The sequence below is a fragment of the Mustela nivalis genome (assembly GCF_964662115.1).
Source record: "Mustela nivalis genome assembly, chromosome: 1".
Classification (NCBI taxonomy): domain Eukaryota; kingdom Metazoa; phylum Chordata; class Mammalia; order Carnivora; family Mustelidae; genus Mustela; species Mustela nivalis.
Genome location: NC_139020.1, coordinates 82,154,375 through 82,181,088, shown reverse-complemented (window position 1 = coordinate 82,181,088; position 26,714 = coordinate 82,154,375). Strand labels below are relative to the sequence as shown.

Below are 26,714 nucleotides of genomic sequence, written 5' to 3'. Positions count from 1 at the left end.
CTGCATGTTTTTCTCGTTTAGTGCTCTAAAAATATCATGCCAGCTCTTTCTGGCCTGCCAGGTCTCTGTGGATAAGTCAGCTGCCAATCTAATATTTTTACCATTGTATGTTACAGACTTCTTTTCCCGGGCTGCTTTCAGGATTTTCTCTTTGTCACTGAGACTTGTAAATTTTACTATTAGGTGACGGGGTGTGGGCCTATTCTTATTGATTTTGAGGGGCATTCTCTGAACCTCCTGAATTTTGATGCTCGTTCCCTTTGCCATATTGGGGAAATTCTCCCCAATAATTCTCTCCAGTATACCTTCTGCTCCCCTCTCTCTTTCTTCTTCTTCTGGAATCCCAATTATTCTAATGTTGTTTCGTCTTATGGTGTCACTTATCTGTCGAATTCTCCCCTCGTGGTCCAGTAGCTGTTTGTCCCTCTTTTGCTCAGCTTCTTTATTCTCTGTCATTTGGTCTTCTATATCACTAATTCTTTCTTCTGCCTCATTTATCCTAGCAGTTAGAGCCTCCATTTTTGATTGCACCTCATTAATAGCTTTTTTGATTTCAACTTGGTTAGATTTTAGTTCTTTTATTTCTCCAGAAAGGGCTTTTATATCTCTCGAGAGGGTTTCTCTAATATCTTCCATGCCTTTTTCGAGCCTATGCCAAAGTATTTTATGGGGTTTTTTTTTGTGTATAGTTAATGGAATCTATCCCCTAATTTCCCTTTTTATATTTTCATTGGAAGTGTATAAGAAAGCAACTGATTTCTGTGCATTGATTTAATATCCTGCAACATTACTGAGTTGCTGTATGAATTCTAATAGTTTGGGTGTGGAGTCTTCTGGGTTTTCCATAAAAAGTATCATGTCATCTGTGAGGATAGAGAGTTTGACTTCTTTGCCAATTTGAATACCTTTTATTTCTAATTGTTATCTGATTGCTTTTGCTATTTCCATTCTTTCTTTTTTATCTTTGTTGTTTCTTTTGCTTAGTTGCTTTCCACTTCTGTGTCTTCCAGATCACCAATCCATTCTTCTGCATCTGCTAATCTTTTTTTTTTAATTTACTTTTTTTTTTAAAGATTTTATTTATTTATTTGACAGAGAGAAATCACAAGTAGGCAGAGAGGCAGGCAGAGAGAGAGAGAGGAGGAAGCAGGCTCCCTGCTGAGCAGAGAGTCCAATGCAGGACTCGATCCCAGGACCCTGAGATCATGACCCGAGCCGAAGGCAGCGGCTTAACCACTGAGCCACCCAGGCGCCCTGCATCTGCTAATCTAATGTTGCTTCTCTCTAGTGTATTTTTCATTTCAGATATTATATTCTTTAATGATTGGTTCTATTTTTTTAAAGATTTTATTTATTTGATAGACAGAGCTTACAAGTAGGCAGGCAGAGAGAGGGGAGGAAGCAGGTTCTCCACTGAGCAGAGAGCCCAATGTGGGGCTCAATCCCAGGACCCTGGGATCATGACCTGAGCCGAAGGCAGAAGCCTTAACCCACTGAGCCACCCAGGAGTCCCATGATTGGTTCTATTTTTATATTTTTTACTTGTTGACAATCTCACTAAGTTCATCCACTCTTCTCTTCAGTCTGGCGAGCATCTTTATGATCACTACTTTGAACTCTTTATCAGATAGAATGCCTATCTCCATTTCATTTAGTCCTTTTTCTGAGGTTTTATCTTGTTCTTTCATTTGGAGTATATGCCTTTGTCTTCCCATTTTGCTTGACTTTCTGTGTTAGCCTCTGTGAATTCGAACTTACTTCTCCTAAACTTGAAGGAATAGTTTTATATATGGTCACCCCCCTTATAGACTGTGTACCTGGTGACTTTGGCTGGCCAGCTAGAACGGTGGCTGGTGGGCATGACGCACTTTGTGCTTAGGCTGTCCTGGTGGGATGGCTAGGAGAGAGGACAGTACCTTTCTGCACTGAAGGCATCCTGGTGGGAGAGCTGTAGCTGAAGTTGGTACAAGCCAGGGGTGGTCCCAGGGTACTCAGCATAGGGCACTCAGGCAGGGCAGTTGAAGTTTGGTAGGTGTGGGCCAGGGTGTCCCAGGGTGCTACATGCAGGGAGTTCTCTGGCTGGGTGGCTAGAGCCAAGATGGGGCACATGTCAGGGTATCCTATGGGTATTCCACGCAAGGAGTGTCCTGGTAAGTCATCTGAAGCCAAAGCAGGTACAGGCATGGCATGTTTTGCATCTCTGTCACCTTGGTGATATAGCTGGAGCTGTAGTGGGTGCTGTCCCGGGGTGTCTGTGAGTGTGTGCTATACTGGGGCCACCACAATGGGGTGGCTGGAGCTCAGGCTGTTGAGGGGACCCTTTTGGGAGGTACAGCTGGGGCTGGTGTGGCTAGGAGCCCTGGGGTCAGTAAGGCAGCCACTCAGCCGTCAATTCGGCCAAGGTTCCTGTACCCTGCTCCTATCCTCACGGTCAAGGTAGAAGTGTGGGGATGTATACATTGGTGTGTGCCAGCCCCTCTGACCCTGGAGAGCAGTCCTGCAGCTCCTCTAGGGCTGTCTCCTTTATACTCTAGGTTTTTTTTTTTTTTTTTTTTTTAATCAATGGCTTTTTTTCTGTCTACTAGGCAGCTGGGATGGAATGGTGCAGCCAGTTAGGGTGCTAGATGGTACTCCCATCTGCACTAGCTGCTCTCTCACCAACCTCTCCAACCCCAGAGAATGTTCCATGGGTTCTCTGGTGTTTAGAAGACACTCAGGGGCTAATTTCTTTAAATTCCAGTTGCCTTTTAAACCATGGTTTTTTCCCTGTGACCCAGGGCATGTGAATTTGTTCCCACTCCCTTAGTACCATCCCTCCTCACTACTTGGCAGCCTTGAGGTTCCCAAGGTTACTGTTTCTCCATCTTTCCTGCCATTCTTTATGTGACCCCTTTATTCTTTGCTGTTCTGAAGCTGTTCAGTCAGCTCTCAAAGTTCGTGAAGAGGAACTCTTCTCTATGTAGGTGTTGACTCAGTGCATCTTGGGGAGAGGAGTTCAGGGTCTCCCCATATTGCCATAATGGACCTTCATATCATGTCAAGTAAGCATTATTAATGCCAGTAAGATTGGTGTGTTGTTCAAAAGCCACTTGTAAAACAGGTGAGAGATACAGTTTTTTATTAATTATCAAAAATGAACACATTTCTTTCTCTTTATAGAATGCTTTTAATAGAAACTACCATTTAATTGATTATTGCTATATTTCAAGTCAGGATGCTACATAAAAGTTCCTCTATCTCTTTCTGGCTCTTTCTTTTATCTACCAAGATGATTATATCCACAAAAGACTTTTACCTTAACTGGAAGTTTAGGTGAAACTTGGTTTACAGTGTAGGAAATGATGTTAAGATAATTTAGAACTAATTGTAATGAATGTGAGAGAAAAACACAAAAAGAATACAGCAATACATATACAACAGAGGAAAAAAATTGATTTTTTCCCAAACACTTTAATTATTTTATTGGTTTATTTTTCATATTATCCAAGTATAGTTGACATACCATGTTGCATTAGTTTCAGGTAAACAGTATGGTGATTCCACGAGTCTGTACATTAGTGCTCATCGTAGTAAGTACAGTCACCACTTCACATTATTTAATATTATTGACTGTATTGCCTGTGCTCTACTTTCCATTTCTGTGACTTACTTATTTTATAACGAAGTTTGAACTTTTTTTTTTAAGGTCTTTTTAACTGTATTAAAACATAGTCATGGGGCGCCTGGGTGGCTCAGTGTTAGGTTAAAGCCTCTGCCTTCAGCTCAGATCATTATCCCAGGGTTGTGGGATCGAGGCCCCCCCCCCCCCGTCGGACTCTCTGCCCAGCAGGGAGCCTGCTTCCTCCTCTCTCTCTGCCTGCCTCTCTGCCTATTTGTGATCTCTCTCTGTCAAATAAATAAATAAAATCTTAAAAAAAAAAACCATAGTCATGGTGAAAATTTCTATTCACATTTATGGAATACATTTAACAGTATTACTGATAGTTATATTTATAGTGGTGAACATCATGTCTAGCTCTTAAATTATACAATATGACTTTGACTATGTGGCTTGAAAAAAGTTTAAAATATAGAAATGTTTTTGTGAAGGGTCTTGAAATGTAAAAAAAAAAAAAAAAAAAAAAAAAAAAGTCTAAGTATTACCATGGGCATTTCTTTTCTTTTCTTTTCTTTTTCTTGGTAATTTTTTTTTATTATGTTAGTCTTAAGGAGGACATACATTGCACGGAAGTCTGTACGTTTTTTTAAAACACTTTTTGGGTTGTTGTTTTTTTTTTAAGATTTTATTTATTTATTTATTTGACAGAGAGACACCACAAGCATGGGGAGCAGAAGCAGAGGGAGAGGGAGAAGCAGGCTCCACGATGAACAAGGAGCCTGATGTGGGATTTGATCCTAGCACCCTGTGATCATGACCTGAGCCAAAGGCAGATGCTTAACTGTCTGAGCCACCGGTGCCTCAGAATTTTGACTTCTTAATTCTCTTCACCTATTTCCCCACCCCCCCACCTCCCTCCCCTCTAGCAATGAGCAGTATGTTCTCTGTTTTTATGAATCTTTTTTGTTGTTTGTCTTTTACATTCCGTATATGAGTGAAATCATATGGTATGTGTCCTTCTTTGCCTGACTTACTTGCAGTAGTACTCTTCTAGATTCATCCATGTTGTTACAAATGGCAATTGCATTCTTTTTTATGGCTGAGTAAAACTCCCTGGTATATGTATATATACCATATCTTTATTATCCATTCACCTATAGATGGATACTTAGTTTGAATCCATATCTTTGCTATTGTAAATAATACTGTAATGAATATAGGGGTACATTTATCTTTTCAAATTAATGTTTTCATATTCTTTTTTTTAAAGATTTTATTTATTTATTTGACAGAGAGATATTACAAGCAGATGGAAAGGCAGGCAGAGAGAGAGAGAGGAGGAAGCAGGCTCCCTGCTGAGCAGAGAGCCCGATGCGGGACTTGATCCCAGGACCCTGAGATCATGACCTGAGCTGAAGACAGCGGCTTAACCCACTGAGCCACCCAGGCGCCAAATTAATGTTTTCATATTCTTTGGGTAAATACCTAGTAGTGGAATTATTGGATCTTATGGTATTTCTATTTTTAATTTTTGCGGAATTTCCGTACTGTTTTCCACAGTGGTTGTACCAGCTTACATTCCCACCAACAGTGGGCAAGTGTTCCCTTTTCTCTACATATTCGCCAACATTTGTTGGCATTTTAGTATTAGCCATTCTGATAGGTGCGAGGTTATATCTCATTGTGGTTTTGATTTGCATTACCCTGATGATTAGTGATATTGACCATCTTTTCATGTGTTTATTGGCCATCTGTAGGTCTTATTTGCAATACATCTATTCATGTCTTCTGCCCATTTTTTTAATTGGAATGTTGGAGGTTTCTTTGGTTTTGTTGTTTTTATTGTTGTTTTGGTGTTGCATGAGTCCTTTATATATTTTAGATATTAACCCCCATTGAATAAATCATTTAGAAATACCTTCTCCCATTCAGTAAGTTGCCTTTTCATTTTGTTGATGGTTATGTTTTCTTTATGGTTTCACATCTCACATTTTTGGCTCTTTGATCCATTTTGAGTTTATTTTTATTTATGGTATTTAAAAAGTCCCGGTTTCATTTTTCTGCATGTAGCTCTTCAGTTTTCCCATCATCATTTTTTTGAGAAGAATGCCTTTTCCCCATTGTGTATTCATCCTTTGTTGTAGATTAACCATATAAGCATGGGTTTATTCCTGGGCTCCTTATCCTGTTCCACCGATGTAGGTGTCTATATTTGTGCTAGTATCGTACTGTTTTCATTACTATGGCTTTGCAGTATATCTTGAAATCTGGAAGTGGGATACTTCCAGCTTTGTTTATTCTCACAACTGCTTTAGCTATTTGGGGTCCTTTGTGGTTCCAAACAAAATTTAAGATTATTTGTTCTACATCTGTGAAAAATACTGTTGGTATTTTGAATAGTGATTGCATAAATTGGTAGGTTACTTTTCGTAGTAGGGACATTTTAATAATACTCATTCTTCCAATATTCATGAGGATGGTATGCCTTTCCATTCATGTTGTCTCTAACTTCTTTATCAATGTCTTGTAGATTTAAGAGTATACATCTTTAACCTACTTGTTTAAATCAATTCCTAGGTACTTTATTCCTTTAGTGCAATTGTCAATGGAATTGTTTTAATTTTGCTTTCTGCTAATTCATTAGTATAGAGAAATGCAACAGATTTCTATATATTAATTTTGTATCCTACAAATTCACTGAGGTTGTAATTATAAGTTCTAATAGTTTTTTGGTGGAGTCTTTGGGGTTTTTTACAGAGTATCATGTCATCTGAAAATATTGAAAGTTTTATTTCCTCTTTACCAAGTTGGATGCCTTTTATTCTTTTTTCTTTTCTCATTGCTGTAGCAACGGCTTCATATGACTTTTGTTGAATTAAAGTGGTGAAACTTCACATCCTCATCTTGTTCCTGATCTTAAAGAAAAACTTGTCCTTTTTTCGATATTCAGTGTGACATTAGCTGTGGATTTTTCATATGCCTTTATTATGTTGAGGTATGTTCCCTCTAACTCTACTTTGTTGAGTTTTTGTCATGACCAGATGTTGAATTTGCTAAATATCTTCTCTGCGTCTATTGAAATGATTGTATGGTTTTTATCCTTCTTCTTGGTAATGTATCATGTTGGTTGATTTGCAAATATTGAATCATCCTTGCATTCCTGGAATAAATCTAACTTGATTGTGATGAATGATCCTTTTAATGTATTGTTGAACTCAGCTGGCTAATATTTTGTTGAGTATTTTTATATCTATATTCATCAGGAATATTGGCCTATAGTTCTTATTTTTTATAGTGTCTTTTGTGGTTTTGGCATCAGGAGGATTCTGGACTCAGATGAACTTGCTAGTTTTCATTCCCTTTCTATTTTTTTTCTAATAGTTTGAGAAAAATTCTTATTAATTCTTCTTTCAATGTTTGGTACAATTGATCCATGAAGACTTCTGGTCCTGGACTTTTGCTCGTGAGATTTTTTTTTTTTAACTTATTCAATTTTGTTACCAGTAATCAGTCTCTTCTGATTTTTCTGACTCAGTTTTGGAATTTTTTTTTTTTTTAAGGAATTTACGGTTTCTTTTAGGTTGTCCAACTCATTGGCATCTCATTTTTCTTAGTATTCTCTTAGTATACCTTCAATTTTCTGTGGTGTTATATTATTTCTCCTCTTTCATTTCTAATTCTGAGTCTTCTCTCCTTGTTAATGAGTCTGGCTAATGGTTTATGAGTTTTACCTTTTCAAAGGTCCTGGTCTTGGTATCACTGATCTTTTCTTTTCTTTTTGGTCTCATTTCTATCTAATCTTTTTATTCTTATAATGACAGCAAGCTTTGTCTGTTCTGTATACACAGAATATTTCATCCAAAAACAGAAGAATACACATTTTTCAAGCATACATGAAACATTTTCCAGGATAGACCCCATTTTAGGCCACAGAACAAGTCTCAACAAATTTAAGTCCCATCTGGTCTAGTATGTCTAATATGTTGATCAAAACATTTGTTTCCTTAATTGATTTTCTGTCTGAATGATTCACTGATGTAAATGGGGTGTTCCCTACAATTATAGTGTTTCTCCCTTTATGTCTGCTAATATTAGATTCGTGTATTTACATGCTCTTATATTAGTTGCATGGATGTTCACAATGTCCTATACTCTTGTGGACTTGATTTCAGATTATGCAATGCCCTTGTCTCTTGCTACAGTTTTGTTTTAAAGTCTATTTTGTCTTAAGTTTTGCTGCCCTGATGTTTTTATTACTTCCATTTGCATCCAATGTCTTTTTCCATTCCTTCAGTTTCAGTCTGCTTGTGTCTTTAGGTGTGAAGTGAGACTCTTGTAGGCAGCATGTAGATGGGTCTTGTTTTTTTAAACATTCAGTCACCCTCTGTCCTCTGACTGAAGCCTTTAGAGCATTTATATTTAAAGTAATTGTTGATAGGCAGAGGCTTGTTGCTATTTTGTTAATTATTTTCTGGTTATTTTTGTAGTTCTCTGAGTTCTTTTCTTCTCTTGCTCCCTTCCCCTATGGCTTATGAGTTCCTTAGTGTTATTTTTGAATTGCTTTATCTTTAAATCTTGTGTATCTATTTTAGGTTTTTGATTTATGGTTGTCATGGTATTCATGTATAATATCCTATGTGTATAGCAATCTATATTAAGTTGATGGTCACTTAAGTTTGAACATATACGAAAGGCACTAAATTTTTACTCTTATTTTGCATATTTTTGAGGATCTCTTGACTAGCTCTTGTAGATAACATTGAATTTACTGCTTTTACATTTTAGCTTCCAGATTGGCTTTACTACTGACTAATCTATTACCTTTACTATTTGTCTGTTTTTACCAGTGAATAATCCCCTTTAACATTTTTTGTAAGGCTGGCTAGTGGTAATGAAATCCTTTGATTTTTGTTTGTCTGGAAAACTCTTTATCTCTCCTTCAGTTCTGAATGATGACGTTGTCAAGTATTCTTGGTTATAGGCTTTTTTCCTTTCAGCACTTGGATGCATCATACCATCTTCTAGTTTGTGAAGTTTCTGCTGAAATATTAGCTGGCAGCCTAATGGGTTTTCCTTGTATGTAACTATTTTTCTTCTCTTGCTGCATTAAAAATTATCTTTATCATTATTTTGTCATCATAATTATTATGTGTCTTGGTGTGGACATTCTTTGTTCATCTTGTTTGGGGCTATCTGTGATTTCTGAATTTGGATGTCTGTTTCCTCAGATTAGGGAGGTTTTCAGCTATTTTTATAAGTTTTCTACCCCCTTTTCCCTGTCTTATCCTTCTGGGATCCCTGTGGTGCTAATGTTATTATGCCTGATGTAGTCACAGAGTTCCCTTAACCTACTCTCATTTTTTTTGTTCTTTTCTTTCTTTGCTGTTCAGCTTCCTATTACCCTGTCTTCCAGATCACTGATCTGTTCTTCCGCTGCCTCTAGTCTGCCGTTTCCCTTTAGTGTATTTTTCATTTCAGGTATTGACTTCTTCATCTCTGACTGGTTCTTTTTTATATTTTTTGTCACTTTTGTTGAAGTTCTGAGTTCATCAGCTTTTTCTCAAGTACAGTGAATTTCTGTACAGTCATTATTTTTATTTTATTTTATTTTTTTGTGATTTTGTCTTATTCTTACATTTGATATATTCCTCTGTCTCCTCATTCTGTTTATGTCTTCTGGTCTTGAAATTAGTGGCCTTGTGTAGAAGCAGCCCTGTGGTGTCCCGTACACAGCCCCCCAACCCGAGTCTTCAGAACTGGGTGCTCCAGGGATGTCCTCTCTGTGGGCTGCATGTACCCTCCTGTTTTTGTTTTGTTTTATTTTTATTCTTTTTTTTTTAGCATAACAGTATTCATTATTTTTGCACCACACCCAGCGCTCCATGCAATCCATGCCCTCTATAATACCCACCACCAGGTACCCCCACCCTGCCACTTCAAACCCCTCAGATTGTTTTTCAGAGTCCATAGTCTCTCATGGTTCACCTCCCCTTCCAATTTCCCCCAACTCCCTTCTCCTCTCTAACTCCCCTTGTCCTCCATGCTATTTGTTATGCTCTACAAATAAGTGAAACCATGTGATAATTGACTCTCTCTGCTTGACTTATTTCACTCAGCATAATCTCTTCCAGTCCCATCCATGTTGCTACAAAAGTTGGGTATTCGTCCTTTCTGATGGAGGCATAATACTCCATAGTGTATATGGACCACATCTTCCTTATCCATTTGTCCATTGAAGGGCATCTTGGTTCTTTCCACAGTTTGGCGACCATGGCCATTGCTGCTATAAACATTGGGGTACAGATGGCCCTTCTTTTCACAACATCTGTATCTTTGGGGTAAATACCCAGTAGTGCAATGGCAGGGTCATAGGGAAGTTCTATTCTTAATTTCTTGAGGAATCTCCACACTGTTCTCCAAAGAGGCTATACCAACTTGCATTCCCATCAACAGTGTAAAAGGGGTCTCCTTTCTCCACATCCCCTCCAACACATGTTGTTTTCTGTATTGTTAATTTTGGCCATTCTAACTGGTGTAAGGTGATATCTCAATGTGGCTTTAATTTGAATCTCCCTGATGACTAGTGATGATGAACATTTTTTCATGTGTCTGATAGCCATTTGTATGTCTTCATTGGAGAAGTGTCTGTTCATATCTTCTGCCCATTTTTTTATATGATTGTCTGTTTTGTGTGTGTTGAGTTTCAGGAGTTCTTTATAGATCCTGGATATCAACCTTTTGTCTGTACTGTCATTTGCAAATATCTTCTCCCATTCCGTGGGTTGCCTCTCTCTTTTCTTGACTGTTTCCTTTGCTGTGCAGAAGCTTTTGATTTTGATGAAGTCCCAGAAGTTTATTTTGGCTTTTGTTTCCTTTGGCTTTGGAGACATATCTTGAAAGAAGTTGCTGTGGCTGATACCCTCCTGTTTTTGATGAACAGTGATTTGCTGTGGCTTTGCCACTAGGGGCTGGCCCTCAGTGCACCTGTTGCAGACACACAGGGCAGGGTTTGTTCTCCATGCTGTTGAGGGTCCTGTCTAGAGCAGCTGTGGGATCACTGGTGGGCAGGGCTGGCCCTCAGCATGGCTGGATGCAGTTCACCCCTGCAAAAACTGTGGGCACCCGCAAAGTACAGGGCCTGCACAGCCAGTGAAGAGGCCTAGCCCAAGAACTGTGGGCTGCTGGTTTGTAGGGTTATCTCTGCCTCCTGTAGCCAGAGCAGGAGTCGCACCAGACCTTTCCAGTGTCGCCTGCTGGGTTTGGTGGGTCTGTAGGGGACACAGGGTCCTAGCAAGGTAGATGGAAAGTATTAGATCTTGCTCCATAAGCATCTGTCTATCAAGGCTGGGGAGAGCAAGAAAATGGCATCCACCACTTTTGTTCCTGGAGAAATCTCCTGTAGATCCCTGTCACTTTGGCACATGTCCTAAAATTAGTCACTAAATCCCCTTCATATATATCCTAGGTGTTTTGCCACTGTGCTGTGCTGCCTTCTGCGTTGTCTTGGGCCTTATTATTTAGCGTCCTGCCTCTTGAAGGCCTTCACTTCCTGTAGCCCTCCCTCTCTCCCAGAGCTAAGCCCCACAGACCTCATATCTAAATATGATGGGGTCTCATCTTTCCAGGGTGGATTCCTAGGGCCAGGAGTTCTGGTATGGAATCTGATCCTCTCACTGTTCTGTGGTTGTGATATTCCTCCCATGTGTGGTTGGTCATGTCAGGGGTCTGGTTCCCCACCATATCTCCACCTCTTTCTGTTGTGGCCTTCTCTCTATAACCAGCTGTGGGAGATCTCTGCCAGTCTTTGGGTTGTTTCCAGAGTTAGCTGCAATCCATGCCATTCTTGCTTCAGTGTGTCCATGGAATGAGATGAACTTGGGATCTTCCTGTTGCGCCTTCTTCCTACTCCTTAGGATCTCTCTTTTTTTTTTTTATTTTAATTTTATTTATTTATTTGTCAGAGACAGAAGGAGAGAGAGTGAGCGAGCACAGGCAGACAGGCAGGCAGAGAGGCAGGCAGAAGCAGAGGGAGAAGCAGGCTCCCCGCTGAGCAAGGAACCCGATGCGGGACTCGATCCCAGGACCCTGGGATCATGACCCGAGCCGAAGGCAGCCGCTTAACCAACTGAGCCACGCAGGCGTCCCTCCTTAGGATCTCTTAACATCCGTGCTTTTCATTTGCAATTGTACATGACCCATTGACAAACCAACAACCACCAGTACACAGTATGGTCCAAATCCAGCAGTTCCATTCCTGTCTTGTTCTAGCCAGTCTTTGATGCCTCTCATCTGTCCATTAATATCACTCACTTAGCCTGCAAGTGGGAAAATTGGTATAAAAGTAATTGTAGAATTAAGAAAACAAAAATGCAGAGGGAGTATGGTCACGTAGTAGAAGCTTTAGCTTTTATTTTTATCCTGTAAGATTTGGGTTTTAGATAAATAATAATTGAATATGCATCTGGCTTGCTAGGTCACCCAAGGCAAATCACTTCCATCTCTTAGGGCCTATTAAATGAGGATTAACAAACTTACTAAAGTCATTGAAATTAACATAACTGAAGCAACTGGTAAATTTGGTTTCAAAGTTCATACACATTTAGACTCTCCTTAAAGAAAAGTTTGCCCTTATCCACACAGATTTCCAGATTCTGCTATTGTGTAGCCACTAAGGACTGCATGATCTCTCAGCAAAAGAAGCAACCCAGCAACAAGCAAAACAAGAAACTATATTTAAAAAGTCACAAAGATCAGATCTATATACTGTTCTAGAAGACTAGATACAGGATGGTGGGGCTAGGTGTTCTGTGGCTCACCGTGGCTCAGGGAAGTAGAGAAATTATAGTTTTTCCAGAAGCTTTTTGGGTGGAATTGCTTTCTTTACACTTGGGGTTAAAGTCCCCCTTTAATGCAATAGTGTAAGGACGGGCAGGCTTACAAACTCATAGCTCCAAATGAACAAGACCTGAGAGAAACAAGGCTAAAATACAGATATAAAGTAAGACCCACCTAACCGGCACAATTGTCACTTTAGAACTGAGGCCAGATTCCATTCCTAATGCCATGAGGACTGTACCAGGCACAAAGGAGAGATATTTGCTGGCTAGAGGGGAAAAAAAAAAAAAAGACGAGGTCTTTCCTCACACCCTTAGCCCTTAATATGAATTGAGAAAAGTAAAAGCGAGCATTGTTTCAACTCTTAGAGTCCGTAAAAGACACTGTCAGTGCCCCAATCATCCCGTGGTGATCAGCCCTCCTACCTGGAGGGCCCACTGGCCGAGGAAGCCTTCTTACAGACCTTATTATTTATTCAACTAACAGTCTACTTTGGATAGTATATATTAATAATTCAAGCCTACTTACTCTGTACTAAAACCACATGGGTTCTGGTGGGGATCATGAGTAATAAAAGGGAGCAAACAAAACGCTCTAGTCTGTCTCTAGAAAGATTAAAGTGCTGAATTACTGGGAAATGTAACAGTAAATCATCAATTTGGATTATAAGGATTTGGCATTTGTGATAACTTGAACAGAAGCCAAAGCGATTATTTCTGAATAACATTAAAAATAACTACTTCTTGGCAAGCTTGCGTTGATGAGGGCAGCCCAACCCTGGGGTACTTTGCCAGGCCAGGCTGTGCAGTGGCCCCTTCTGCAGTTTTTGAATAAGCTCTGTTTTTGGGTTGGTGTAAGGATGCTTCTTCCTGGAGGGGGAAGAATCTATAAAAACAAAAATGGAAAGGTTTAATAATGTTACTGAGGAAGGTCTTAATTAAATGGGACAGGGTTTACAAACATTATAATTACCCCAATTTTTTTTATTAAAAACTATGTAACACTCAGTGTATTTAGCAAAGTAGCTTATCAAATGGAGTTGGAAACCCACCATTTGTTTCAGACTTTCCAATTTTATGCCTAAAATCTAGAGACCACTATGATTTCCTCCAGAAACGCTGTTTTCAAAAACAGAATAAGAAGGCATTGTCCTGAAAAAATACTTCAAGCTTATAAGTTAAGCCAATTTATATATCAGGGCTAATACATCAAATGGAGGTGCAAGGGCAGTATCTAGATTCCAAAGGTTGACAAAAAGATTCTCCCTCTTCCCGTAGCACTTAGCCTCTACCAAAGCCATACTTATTAGCAAAAGTGAGAGAAAGATATTCAACTAGATTTTCATCTAACTCGGTGACAAAACAGTGAGAATCCATGACTTTTGTGTCTCAATGCAGGCTGCTACCAGAGGAACTGGGACTCGAATTAAAGAGGCAGCAGGAGATTCAAGGGGCTCATCCAAACGGGAATTTGATAGAAGCCTTCCAAACTCTAAGCTAATATAAATCTACCATTTTTTAGACTCATTCTTTTTTTCCTTCCTCTAGAAAACCAATGACGACACAATTGATTTTGATTATACCGTTCTGCTCCATGAATTCTCGACACAGGTAAAACAACTGTATGTATGTGACAAGGTGGGGGAGGGGCAACAAAGTATTGTCCAGACTGAGAAGGCACCTTGAGACTAAAAAGCGAAGCAGGCAGCTCCACCACACAGTTTACACAGAGTCTGATTCAGGGTAACTTATTGCCAAGGGGGGTCAGCAGGCAGGGATCAAGGCACCATGCAGCTCTTCTGTGCAAAGTCCCGATAGTTCCACAGATTTGCTAAAACAAGGGGATGTGCCAGGGCCATCGTGGTGAGTTCAGGGGTCTGATATTTTAACGGACCTTATGGCACCATCTGTGTGGGGTTGGCAGGGGCGGTTCTTTACTAGTGATCCAAACAAGTCTTCCAGCATTAGGGTCAGGGCTCATATTACCTTCGTGGGGCCGGGAACATGTTTCCAGGGGAGGTCAGTGCATGGACAGGAACAAGACGGAGGGCCAGAGGCGGAGTCAGTACGGCCAGCTCTCCTGCAATACACAACTGCGTTCACCAGAAATTCCTGCAGCTCATAATATTTTAGAACTCTTATTTTCTAGGAAATCATTCCCTGTCGTATTCACTTGGTCTGGTACCCTGGTAAACCACTTAAAGTGAAGTACCACTGTCAAGAGCTACAGACGCCTGAAGAAGCCTCTGGAACCGAAGAAGGTTCAGCTGTGGCACCAACAGAGCTTAATAATTTCTGAAAAGAAAAAAGGATCTGCTTATACCAAATTCTAAAGTGAGGATATTTAAATAGCCTAAATAATTACTATGGTAAAATAGGTAGTGTAGTCTAATAATTGAGAAAGCCTGAAAATACAATACTCAAAAATTAAAAATTAATGAAAAGATGGGGTTTTGTTGTTCGATTAGTTTGGTTTATTTAATTCTGGGAAATGGGCATACAGTGAACTGTGTTCAGTGCTTAACAGTTTCCTCCATGGGTTTCTCAGGGTTTTAGCCCTAAAATGTAAAAAACACTCAGTATATGCTATAATTAGATCAATCAGTACTTAACAAAACAGAACAAAACCATTGATGGTCTCACCTCTGTATTTCTCATTACTTTGAACAAAGTGTAGCCAACTATTTTCTAATGCTGAATTCCTTCTACCTAGGATGTAAAAAGGATAATATAGCTCAAAGAAAGCAAATTATGGGGAAAATGTTATCAATTTAGAAGGAATTTTACTATTTTTTATCACTTCAAGCAAGTATTCTTTTTTGATATCTACTTTTAGATAAATGTTTACATTTCTATATAAAATGTGTTCAGTATGTGGAGATTTATATACATATGCAAAATTTGTGCTAAACTCTTGTGAATTAACTCTTAATATTGCTTAATTCAAATATTATAAATAAAAGTGTTTCACAGATAAAGCCAAGTGTCTGCAAATGGAATTGTGATGTAACTGAAATTCTATCAAATATGTACAGTTTTCATTTCTAACAATTTATACCCAGTGTTGGCCTAAATTAATTTATAAAAGTAAACGCACTATGTACCAAAATCAAATTCAGTAGAGTCTCTCCCCAAGTCAGGAAGAAGGGATCCAGGAAACATGGCCATATCATTTGTAGGGGAGGAATTCAAATTTTCTTCTACCTGTCAAGATTCTTCCGTCTGGCCTAATTGATATGAGATAGATTGACAGGAATAAAAAACAGAGAGGCCCAGTAATGCAGTTGAGACCTAAAGAAATGACCAAGGCAGGAAGTTTTTAGACATTATAAACAGAGTATAAATCTATAAGGAACTGGCAGGACAAAGAAAACTTTGGGAGCCTCAATTAGTAAGGAATGCTAAACAGAACCTGGACTAAGGTAGTAAATTAATAATAAGTAACCAGGATTGTAGACTTTTTTTTTTTTTAAGATTTTTATTCATCTATTTGACAGATGGAGATCACAAGTAGTCAGAGTGGTAGGCAAAGAGAGAGAGGAGGAAGCAGGCTCCCTGCTGAGCAGAGAGCCTGATGCGGGGCTCGATCCCAGGACCCTGAGATCATGACCTGAGCCGAAGGCAGAGGCTTTAACCCACTGAGCCACCCAGGCACCCCAGGTTGTAGACTTCTTAGCTCTAAATTTCTCTTTAACCTTGTGGTATAGAAAGGGTACCTTTTCACATGGGAGACTTGTATCCTACTTTCAGGAAGACAGAAAGGGATCTGAATGTCTCTCTTGTATAGTCTGTCTCTTAAATAACTTTTACTTAAAAGAATCAATATGCCAAAGGGGACATTTTGGGGTGAACTACCTTTGGCCTCTGTAGTTCCCACCACTGGAGCTTTCCTGGAAGTTTCACACATTACAAACAGCTGGTAGATTGTTCCTTCTTGTTGAATCTCTTAGTTCTGAAAATACATCAGTTGAGTCAAACTCATTTCAGGACACAGTGATCTAGATGTCTTCTCAAAGTTAAGCCTATGGTTCAGATAATCAGATAATAAGAGGCATTTCTATGGAAATAAAAACAGTGGTTAAGGATTGGATCAAAATATAAATCAGTTTCTGAGTACTGAGAGTAGCTAGTCAAGAGGAGTTCTAAATGCGGGCTTAGAGCAACTTCAGATAGGTACTTTTTAGGGGTGGTGGTGGTGATCTGATTTTCTTTGTAGTTTGAGTATTTCTGGTGATTGCTCTGAGTGGCCTATTGAACAACAGGCATGAAGAATGTCTATATATGAGCTGTTGTGGTGATTTCTCTGAATTTTACACCAAGTTGTTCATATTCAGTTTGCAGGGCTTCAGGGAAAAGGACAGCTTTAGTTCTCAAATGATTCCAAGTCAAAAGGATGGCAAAAAATTTGAAGAGTTGTAGCCAGGCACTGGAGGAAACTAAAAGAAATCAGTATCTAGTCCAGTTTAATGTGTTAGAATCTAATATCCACAAAGGTGTGTCAGTGAATCAAAATTTTTCTCTTTATACTCACCCTTTTCTTTCTTTTCTTTTAACCAAAGATTGCCAGACTAAGAGCTAATTTGTTTGCAAAATAAATCTAATTTCAGTAAACTTGGTCTGATTATTTATATAAGTACAGCAAGAATAGTGATTGACCACAAAGGCTCTTTTAAATCTGCTTTGTGTGAACTTTTTTTTTTTTTAAGATTTTTATTTATTTATTTGACAGAGATCACAAGTAGGCAGAGAGACAGGCAGTGAGAGGGGAAGGGAAGCAGGCTCCCCGCCAAGCAAAGAGCCTGATGCGGGGCTTGATCTTAGGACCTGAGCTGAAGGCAGGCAGAGGCTTTAACCACCCACAGAGCCACCCAGGCGCTCCTGCTTGAACATTTTTAAGGAATCTACTGACTGAAATTTTAACAGCCTCTGGAGGCTATAAGCCAAGCCAAATACTTGCGATGAGACTTGGCCCATAATACCTATTGTTTTGGGTTAATTTCTCTCTTCTTGAGGTCCCCAGAATATCCTGAAGTTCTTGCACCCACAATGAAGTTCTTGCACCCTCACCTAGTAAGGTTGCTTGGATCCCTGTAAGCAAGACTTTCCATAAAGTCAACTTTAAAGTTCTGTGGGCATGTCTGAGTCTACCCATGTCTCCCTCAAATACAACATTCCAGTGAAAATTGTGGTAATATAACCAGTGTTTCCAATTATGTCCTGTTATAAGGAGAACAAATTTTTACTAAACTTACACAAATAAAAATTGTTATGAAAATGTAAGAATACTCACTGAAAGTTGAGGAATTCTGGAAAGATCAGGTAGCTCTGGAGAAAAAGATAAAATACACCTTTGGGAACAAATGAAAATATTTATCAAATTGCTGTAAGTCATAGTATAAGAGAAGAACTTTCCCTTAAATCTGAAAAAACATATTTAAGAAAATCGTTAATAGTTCCAATAGAAATGTCATAGAAATTACAATCATCCTCTTCAATTCACTCAGTCCCATTTTATTAAGTCTTGTTCTGCTTGAATCTAGTTTTTCCACTGGTTCCAGAAATTCTTACCCAGTTCAGTTTTATAATCAAGGTCATCAGAATAAATTCTGTACTCAGAATTCCTCCCACAAGTCTCACCGAAGATGAAACATATCTACAGGGAAGCTTTTGGGAAAGCATCTAAGTAAAAGTATATGTGTCTGTAAATGATAAAAGACTTAAAAATGGCCATGGTGAAATAGCTGATTAGAATGAATTATAAATTTGGTTATTTCTGTGACACATAACACATTGAGATAACAACATACTAGGACATACCAGGTTTCATAGAATTTTCCAGGTTTCATAGAATTTTCTAAACACTTTTTTTAATAACCTAACTACACAAATATAATTTAAGAGCATTTAGTATCACTTACTGACAGTGCTTCCCATGTAATCGAATGTACAAGCCTAATTAGTGTAACATACCTCCCTTTGTATAAGAAGAACAAATCTTTAAATGTTCCGTCAGGCCTCTGGAATATTTCAGTTAGAGTGTGGTTAAAAGATTTCATTTTAGACTTTGATTTTGGCAGGTTTCTCAAAAAATATCAGAAGGTTTAGACATTTGATTAAATAGGCTCACAGATCAATCTGAAACAATACTTAACAAAAGTGGTAAAAGATTTCAAAAGCAAGTACAGAAGGTTATATAGTTGTGAGCAATAAGGCTCAGGTGTTGTTGTTGTTTTTTTTTTATAAAGACTCAACAGAGACAAAACATAGCATCTTTGTGTTTCTAGGCAGATTACATGAAAGGTAAAGGAAAACTTTGTTTACAAACTCTTATAAAAAGCAAATCATTAGCCTAAGAAAATGTGTTCCTTTTAACAGAGAGAAAAAAACAAATTCTAATTTTGTACCACTGTACTTTTGATAGAAAAATTTTTTTTAAGATTTTATTTATTCATTTGACAGAGAAAAATCACAATTAGGCAGAGAGGCAGGCAGAGAGAGAGGAGTAAACAGGCTCCCCGCCAAGCAGAGAGCCCGATGCAGGACCTGATCCCAGGACCCTGAGATCATGACCTGAGCCGAAGGCAGAGGCCCAACTCACTGAGCCACCCAGGCACCCAGAACTCATTCTTAAATATTAATCTTAGCCAGTAATGACCATAAATAAAATTCCTTTCCAAAGGCTCCTTTGCTATGAACCTTCTACAACTTTTTGACTTTCAGAATTTCTCCTAAGTTTTCCCTCTGCAAATAATTAGACTCACTTTAGGACAAAATTGTTTTCTCCCTCAACAAAAATGTATTTTTTATATCTCACACTTTTTCTTACCAAAAACATGTACTTTACTTTCCTTGCATACAGAACTGTTTCTCTTATTTCTAGTACATTTAATACCATATACTTAGAATTCCTCAACCTTAGGAAATTTAATTTCTAGTAAAAACTAAGTAGTAAGCAATTATGAATTGCCTGTTACACCACCAATTTTTACAATGGCAAATTTATGAATGCATTATATAATTTCTAGGAACATGAGTTTTGTCATAATATAATATTTTAATAAAGCACAAAACATGTTTACTAACAGACCCAAATTGATTTTTAGTTTCCCTGTAATAAGGAAACCAAAAGTAGAAAACCTTATGTTTAGTAATTATTTCTTATTTTGTCTTATTTGGAAATGACCTAGATATTCAATGAATCCAACATAGTTCATCTCTTAAACTTAGTAAAACTTCAAGGTTCTAGAATTACCAAAAAGATCTGGGGAGAAACAATTTTAAAAGTTCACCTAAAAACTTTTTTCTTATTTACCTCTATTCAATTTACTTGTTCTTAACAAGTATGCTTAAGTTACCCATAAAAACTTGAAGAGATAGCAAAGTCAGTCATCCTCTCAAGCTATGGTAATTATTTTTTAAACATTTTTTTAAACATATTTTTAAACATTTAAACAGAAATAACACCAACTTATTTGACTCTAAGTAAACACAAGCAGAATGAAAGTTTTAATTTTAATGCTGGTCATCTTAAAAATATGTCTCTTTTAAACCAACAACCTTAAATTAGCTTCAGTACAGAATATTTTTTCAGATCATGTGAACTTGAAAAACAATTGGGTTAGTTTCTGTCTTTCTAAGAGTTTTACAATGCCCGGTCCTTAGAAGTGCTTGCCTTCAAACCAACTAAATAGAGATCTTTCACAAACTAATTTTAGCAAGACAGACAGATGATAGATAGGTTGACAGACACACAAACAGATACAAACAAAAATCTTATAGCTTTTATTTTTACTAGTATTTGTAGTGAGGACATTATAGGCCTGATTTCTAACCTATTTTGTTTTTCTGCTGAGAAACTTCTTTAAGTTTGTGTTTCTAAGGATGGCTCTTGGGTCCCAGAGAAGATGGGGGTAGAAAATTTACATCACAAAGACAGAGAAAGAACCCAACTTTTCTCCAAGATGGACTTTTTGGGACATACTGGCTTCTCAGAGGTGCTAGTCTGGGCATATCAGCCCTTTTAGCAATGTGTGTTTCAAAAAAGCATCTTTTCCCTTTTTAAAATCCCATCGCATGTGAAATAAAACCAAAAATAAACTACTTGGACTATATCAAAATAAAAAGCTTCTGCAGAGCAAAGGAAACAATAAAACATAAAAGACAACCTATGGAATGGGAGAAGATATTTGCAAATGACATATCTGGTAAAGGGTTAGTATCCAAAATAAATAAAGAACTGCTACAACTCAACACCCCAAAGCCAAATAATCCAATTAAAAATGGACAGAAGACATGAACAGACATTTCTCCAAAAAAGACAACCAGATGGCCAACAGACATAGGAAAAGGTACTCAACACCACTTATCATCAGAGAAATGTAACTGAAAACTACAATGAGCTATCACCTCACACTGTCAGAGTGGTTAAAATCAATAACACAAGAAACAACACGTGTAGAAAAGGTTGTGGCGGGACGCCTGGGTGACTCAGTTGGTTGGGCAGCTGCCTTCGGCTCCGGTCATGATCCCAGCGTCCTGGGATCGAGTCCCACATCGGGCTCCTTGCTCCGCAGGGAGCCTGCTTCTCCCTCTGACTCTGCCTTCCACTCTGTCTGCCTGTGCTCGCTCCCGCTCGCTCTCTCTCTGACAAATAAATAAATAAAATCTTTAAAAAAAAAAAAAGAAAGAAAAAAAGAAAAGGTTGTGGCAAAAAAAGAACTCCCAGGCACTGTTGGTAGGAATGCAAACTGGTGCAGCTGCTGTGGAAAACACAATGGTGATTCCTCAAAAAGTTAATATTAGAGCTATCCTCTGATCTAGTAATTGCACTATTGGGTACTTACCCAAAAAATACAAAAGCACTAATTCAAAAGGATACATGTACCCCATGTTTATTGCAGCACTATTTATAATAGCCAATTATGGAAGCACCCAAATGTCCACTGATAGATGGATAAAGATGTGGGGTGTGTGTATACACACACACACACATACACACACACACACACACACACACACATATATATATACACACACAAATTATGGAAGCACCCAAATGTCCACTGATAGATGGATAAAGATGTGGGGTGTGTGTGTGTGTATGTGTGTGTGTGTATACACACACACACACACATATATATATATACACACACACCCCACATCTTTATCCATCTATCAGATATATATATATCTGATATCCATATATCAGATATATATATATATACACACATACACAACCATATATATATATATATACACATTGTTTAGTATATATTATGTTAGTATATATACACTATTATATTAATATATACTAATAGTAGACATGCTATTTATACATACTATTTATACTTTTTAAAAAAGATTTTATTTATTTATTTGACAAACAGAGATCACAAGTAGGCAGAGAGGCAGGCAGAGAGAGAGGGGAAAGCAGGCTCCTTGCTGAGCAGAGAGTCCGATGCAGGGCTCCATCCCAGGACCCTGAGCCACCCAGGCGACCCAAGATTTTATTATTTGACAGGCAGAGATCACAAGTAGGCAAAGAGGCAGGCAGGGCCAGGGGGAGGGGAGCGGGGGCGGGAAGCAGGCTCCCCACTGAGCAGAGAGCCCGATGAGGGGCTCAATCCCATGACCCTGAGATCATGATCTGAGCCAAAGGCAGAGGCTTTAACCCACCGAGCCACCCAGGTGCCCCCATACTATATATATAGAGAGAGAGATATAGAGATAGAGATAGATATAGATATCTATATATCTATCTAAATGGATAAATAGATATGGAATATTACTTAGGCACAAAAGTGGAATGAAATCTGCCATTTGCAACAATAACGGATGGAACTAGAGTGTATTATGCAAAGTGAAACCAGAAAGACAAATACCATATAATTTCACTCATACATGGAACCAAAACAAAGGAAAAAAAATAGACAAACCAAAAGAGACTATAGTGAAAAAAACCAACAAAATAACAACAACAACAAAACCCCAGGTGGTTACCAGAGGGACATGGTGAGAAGATGGGTGAAATATGTTAAGGGAATTACACTTACAGGGCCCCCCGGGTGGCTCAGTCTATTAAATGGCTGACTTTTTTTTTTTTTTAAGATTTTATTTATTTATTTGACACAGAGAGAGAGAGAGAGCACAAGTAGACAGAGAGGTAGGCAGAGAGAGAGGGGGAAGGAGGCTCCCCGCAGAGTAGGTAGCCTGATGTGGGACTCGATCCAAGGACCCTGAGATCATGACATGAACTGAAGGCAGAAACTTAACCCACTGAGCCACCCAGGCACCCCTAAATGACTGACTCTTGATTTCAGCTCTGTTCACGACCTCTGGGTTGTGAGATCAAGCCCTTTGTCAGGCTCCACGCTCAGTGGGGAGTCTGCTTCTCTCTCTTTCTGTCTCTCCCTCTTCCCCTCCCCCCGAATCATGCTCTCTAAAATAAATAATCTATTAAAAAAAAAAGAAGAGTCTACTTACCATATAATGAGCAATAAGTAATGTATGGAATTGTTGAATCACTATATTCAGTTTTACACCTGAAATTAATATAACCCTGTGTATTAACTATGTTGGAATCAAAATTTAAAACAATTTAAAAAAAAGGTAAGAAACAAGATGGGATTGGGAAGGAGAAAAACTATAAGAGACTCTTAATCTCACAAAACAAACTGAGGGTGGCAGGGGGCGGGGAGGTAGGGAGAGGGTGGTTGGGTTATGGACGTTGGGGAGGGTATGTGCTATGGTGAGTGCTGTGAAGTGTGTAAACCTGGCGATTCACAGACCTGTACCCCTGGGGCTAATAATACATTATATGTTTATTAAAAACATTTACAAAATTATTTAAAAAAAAAAAAAGGTGAGCTTGAAAAGATTTCTAGAGTTGCATTTCTGGTTTTGTAGCAATTTGTAAGACAAAGACAGTTGTTTCCAAAACCCAAAGAAATGGATTATAGACTGAATATCTATGGATTGACCTGCCTTTTTAATTAAACTTTTACCTTTTTTAAAGATTTCTTTATTTTAGAGAGAGTGTGTAGGAAGGGGGAGGGGCAGAGGGAGAGACAGAGAAGCAGAATCTCCGCTGAGGGTGAAGCCTCGCGATGCAAGGGCTCAACATGGGGCTCGATCCCACAAAGCTGAGATCATGACCTGAGCCACAACCGAGAGTCGGACACTCAGCACACTGAGCCACTCAGGTGCCCCAGAAACTTTTAGTTTTTCTAATATCTGGGAGGTTTTCAACTAAAAAAGGGAATCTAAAGATTTTTGCCTTTGTAAAATCTGTGTCAAACATTTTAACAGAAGTCTTTTTTTCCGAGTACAGAATTTAACCTTAGCTGCCATTAGTGTCTCAATATTGGCCTTCCCCGATTCATTTGTAGAAGTAGGAGAAATTTTGGCCTTCTGTTTTCCCTCTGTGAAGGGCTTCTCCACGGGCCTATGTGCACGAATAACCATAGTATAATCATAGGGGAAGAATTCACCTTAGCAGCCAGTCAAGTTCTCTGGGAGTAGACTTGGGAATAGCCATTAACCTAATTCTTCTCTGAATTTGGTTGGATCTTCTGATAAGTGGAGGAAAAGAGGCTTTTTATTTCAAAAGATTGCTGCTCTTCAGGAGACATGGGTTTTGCAGTGGTGGGGTTTTAGATACATCACGATAGTACTGCCCAGAAATTCCTGAAGCTGAAAGGGCCTGATTATAGCGAAGCAAGCCCTACTGCCTGTCCGGGGTACTTCTGCTAAACTCACCTTCTGGCTTTCAGCATGTACATGACTAGCCTGAATAGCCCGTCTCCTTTAAACCTAGAGATTAGACCAACATGTTCACTGTGGATCTTCCAGGGAAAGTTAAAATAAGCAGATAGGGTTGGATTTTAAGATGAATTTATGTTAGATGTGGACATTAATATCTTAGGTCTAATTTTTTTTTTTTTTCATCTCATTCAGGGAGTCCCTGGGTATAGTGATTATACTAATCAGACAACTGAAAGCTCTCCATAAATAATTTTTTCCTTGCAAATACAGCCAATTTAAAGGAACCCTCTTCCGGCCACTGACAAGTAGGATCTTATTAATTCCAATAGCAACTCAAACCACTAAGCCCTTTTATGGTGTGATCAAATATGTAAGAGGTGTCCCTCTCTAGGGCAGATAAAGCAGGTCCTATCATACAAAAGTTTACTCCCAAGATTGTCTAAGAAAGCAAAGGGCTTTGTTGCACAGGCAAAACGGTGTCAGCTCTCTCCCACGAAAATGAGTAGATCCGCTGATGTGTGACGGCAGCCACTACTACTGGAATGGGACTTCCAACACTAACAAGCAACAAAGGATGACATGACAGAGGCCCTCGTGGGCTAGGACATTTTATGACAAACTCCCTTGAGGATGGGCATGCCCGGACAAAGCGTGCTGCTGGTAACTGCAGGTCTTGGAACCCCAGTCTATTTGGCCACCAAGGTACACACCAGTAAGTGCACATCTGGACAGTGAAGACGAGAAGATTCTTACTGATCACAAAGCTAGGCTCTTAGTACATGTAACAAGATGAAAGAAAAAATCTCACGTGCATGTTGACAGCTTTAGCTAAGTGCTGGGTCTCTCAGATACGGTTCTCTCTCATATCTAGGAGGATGTGCTGTGGGTTGAGATTGTGCGGTGTTAGGCAGGTAACCTCTTGTTAATCTAACCTGTTGTGACCAACTGATCCTAACACGGGAGTCCCTGAGTTAGGCAGTAAGCACTCTAAAAGCTTTTAAGTGCTCAACCCATGCCTACCAATTTTTAGGCTCTGGCTTCCAAGATTGCCCACGGCAACATCCTTTACCTCATGTGCACATTAATCCACAGGGGAGTTTGTCTCAGCAGACACCAGTCTGCTGAGAGCCATCACTTCATGAGTCTGTGGGGCTGGCTCCAAAAGTACGCTTCTAGAGCACAGGCCTGCTTTCTGCCCCCTGGAAATTCCTTTTTATGACAACACAAAACACAGAGACAAAGGAAAAGAAAAGACCATCTATGGAAGGAAATGGATCAATATTAGTACTCAACCACATTTTTACCAAGACTTGTTAAGTCCAGTGTAGTAGTACCACAATATTTTCTCTTGCTAATCTAAATTTAAAGACAAAGGGCGCCTGGGTGGCTCAGTGGGTTAAGCCTTTGCCTTCAGCTCGGGTTGTGATCTTGGGGTCCTGAGATCGAGCCCCACATCGGGCTCTCTGCTCAGCGGGGAGCCTGCTTCCCCTTCTCGCTCTCTGCCTGCTTCCCTGCTTACTTGTGATCTCTCTCTGTCAAATAAATAAAATCTTAAAAAAAAAATAAATTTAAAGCCCAAAGATTCTCATTACTCTCACTCCACCAGATTCTGCAGAGATTCTGGGAGGCAGACATGGAAAGAAATCTTACCTTCTGCTGGTTTTATGTCAGATGTCCCAATACCTTAAAACTGCAGAATCTTCGGAGCAACTACTCCATGGAAACCAACTATAGGGGAGGAATTTAAATTTCAGTCTACCCATCAAGATTCTTTTCAGCTAGTCTAGGAATTGAATTGGTAGGTGACAGGATTGGTAGGTGACAGATTAACAGGAGAAAAGTTTTATTATATGTGTAGAGAGACCCAACAGTGCAATTGAGACATAAAAAACTGGGTAGTTTATAGATAGATAATCTGTGAATAATAGATAGGACAAAGAAAACTTAACTTTGATTAACCCATTAAAGAATTCTAAACTGAATTAGGGCTGAGGCAGCAAATTAGTAACAAGTTATATAAGCGGTGCTTATACAGATTTCTTGGCTCTAAATTTCCTATCTCTGATAACAAGGATGTTTCTTTACCTTGTGGTACAGAGATGGTGCCTTTTCACATCAGAGATTCATTTCCTGCTGTTCGGGGGAGAGGGTGTGGTCTGAGTGTCCTTGGGCACAGTCTTGTCTCTTATGCAACTTTTATTTAGAATAATCAATATTCCAAAGTGGGACATTTTGAGGGTAGTCTGTCCTTGGCTGCTACACATTTAATGGAATGCTTATATGAGTGTCTCAAAACCATTAACCAGGTTCCTTGGCCAGTAACTGATTAGGAAGCATCAGCCTTAAAATATACCAAATTACTACTTTTAAGTCTATACTGTAAGAAAATTAGAAAAGTTTACACTGAAAAGAAAAATTTTATAGACTACAACAAAATAAAAATGAACAGAAACTTTTTAGATTTAATTTATGTATTTTTCTATTTAAACCCCTGTGTTTCATCTTCCCAATATCCACCT

The 26,714-nt window shown here is 38.9% G+C and overlaps 1 protein-coding gene across 1 annotated transcript in view; it reads left to right on the top strand.

Moving 5' to 3' along the window:
• RARRES1 (retinoic acid receptor responder 1) overlaps positions 1–15,410 on the top strand; it is a 61,919-nt gene extending 46,509 nt beyond the window's left edge. The window contains exons 5-6 of the mRNA XM_082687487.1: positions 13,981–14,043; positions 14,582–15,410. Of these exons, the coding sequence (XP_082543613.1) occupies positions 13,981–14,043; positions 14,582–14,731 (213 nt within the window). The 3' untranslated portion in view covers positions 14,732–15,410. The remainder of the gene's footprint in view (positions 1–13,980; positions 14,044–14,581) is intronic.
• The last annotated feature ends 11,304 nt before the right edge of the window (positions 15,411–26,714 follow it).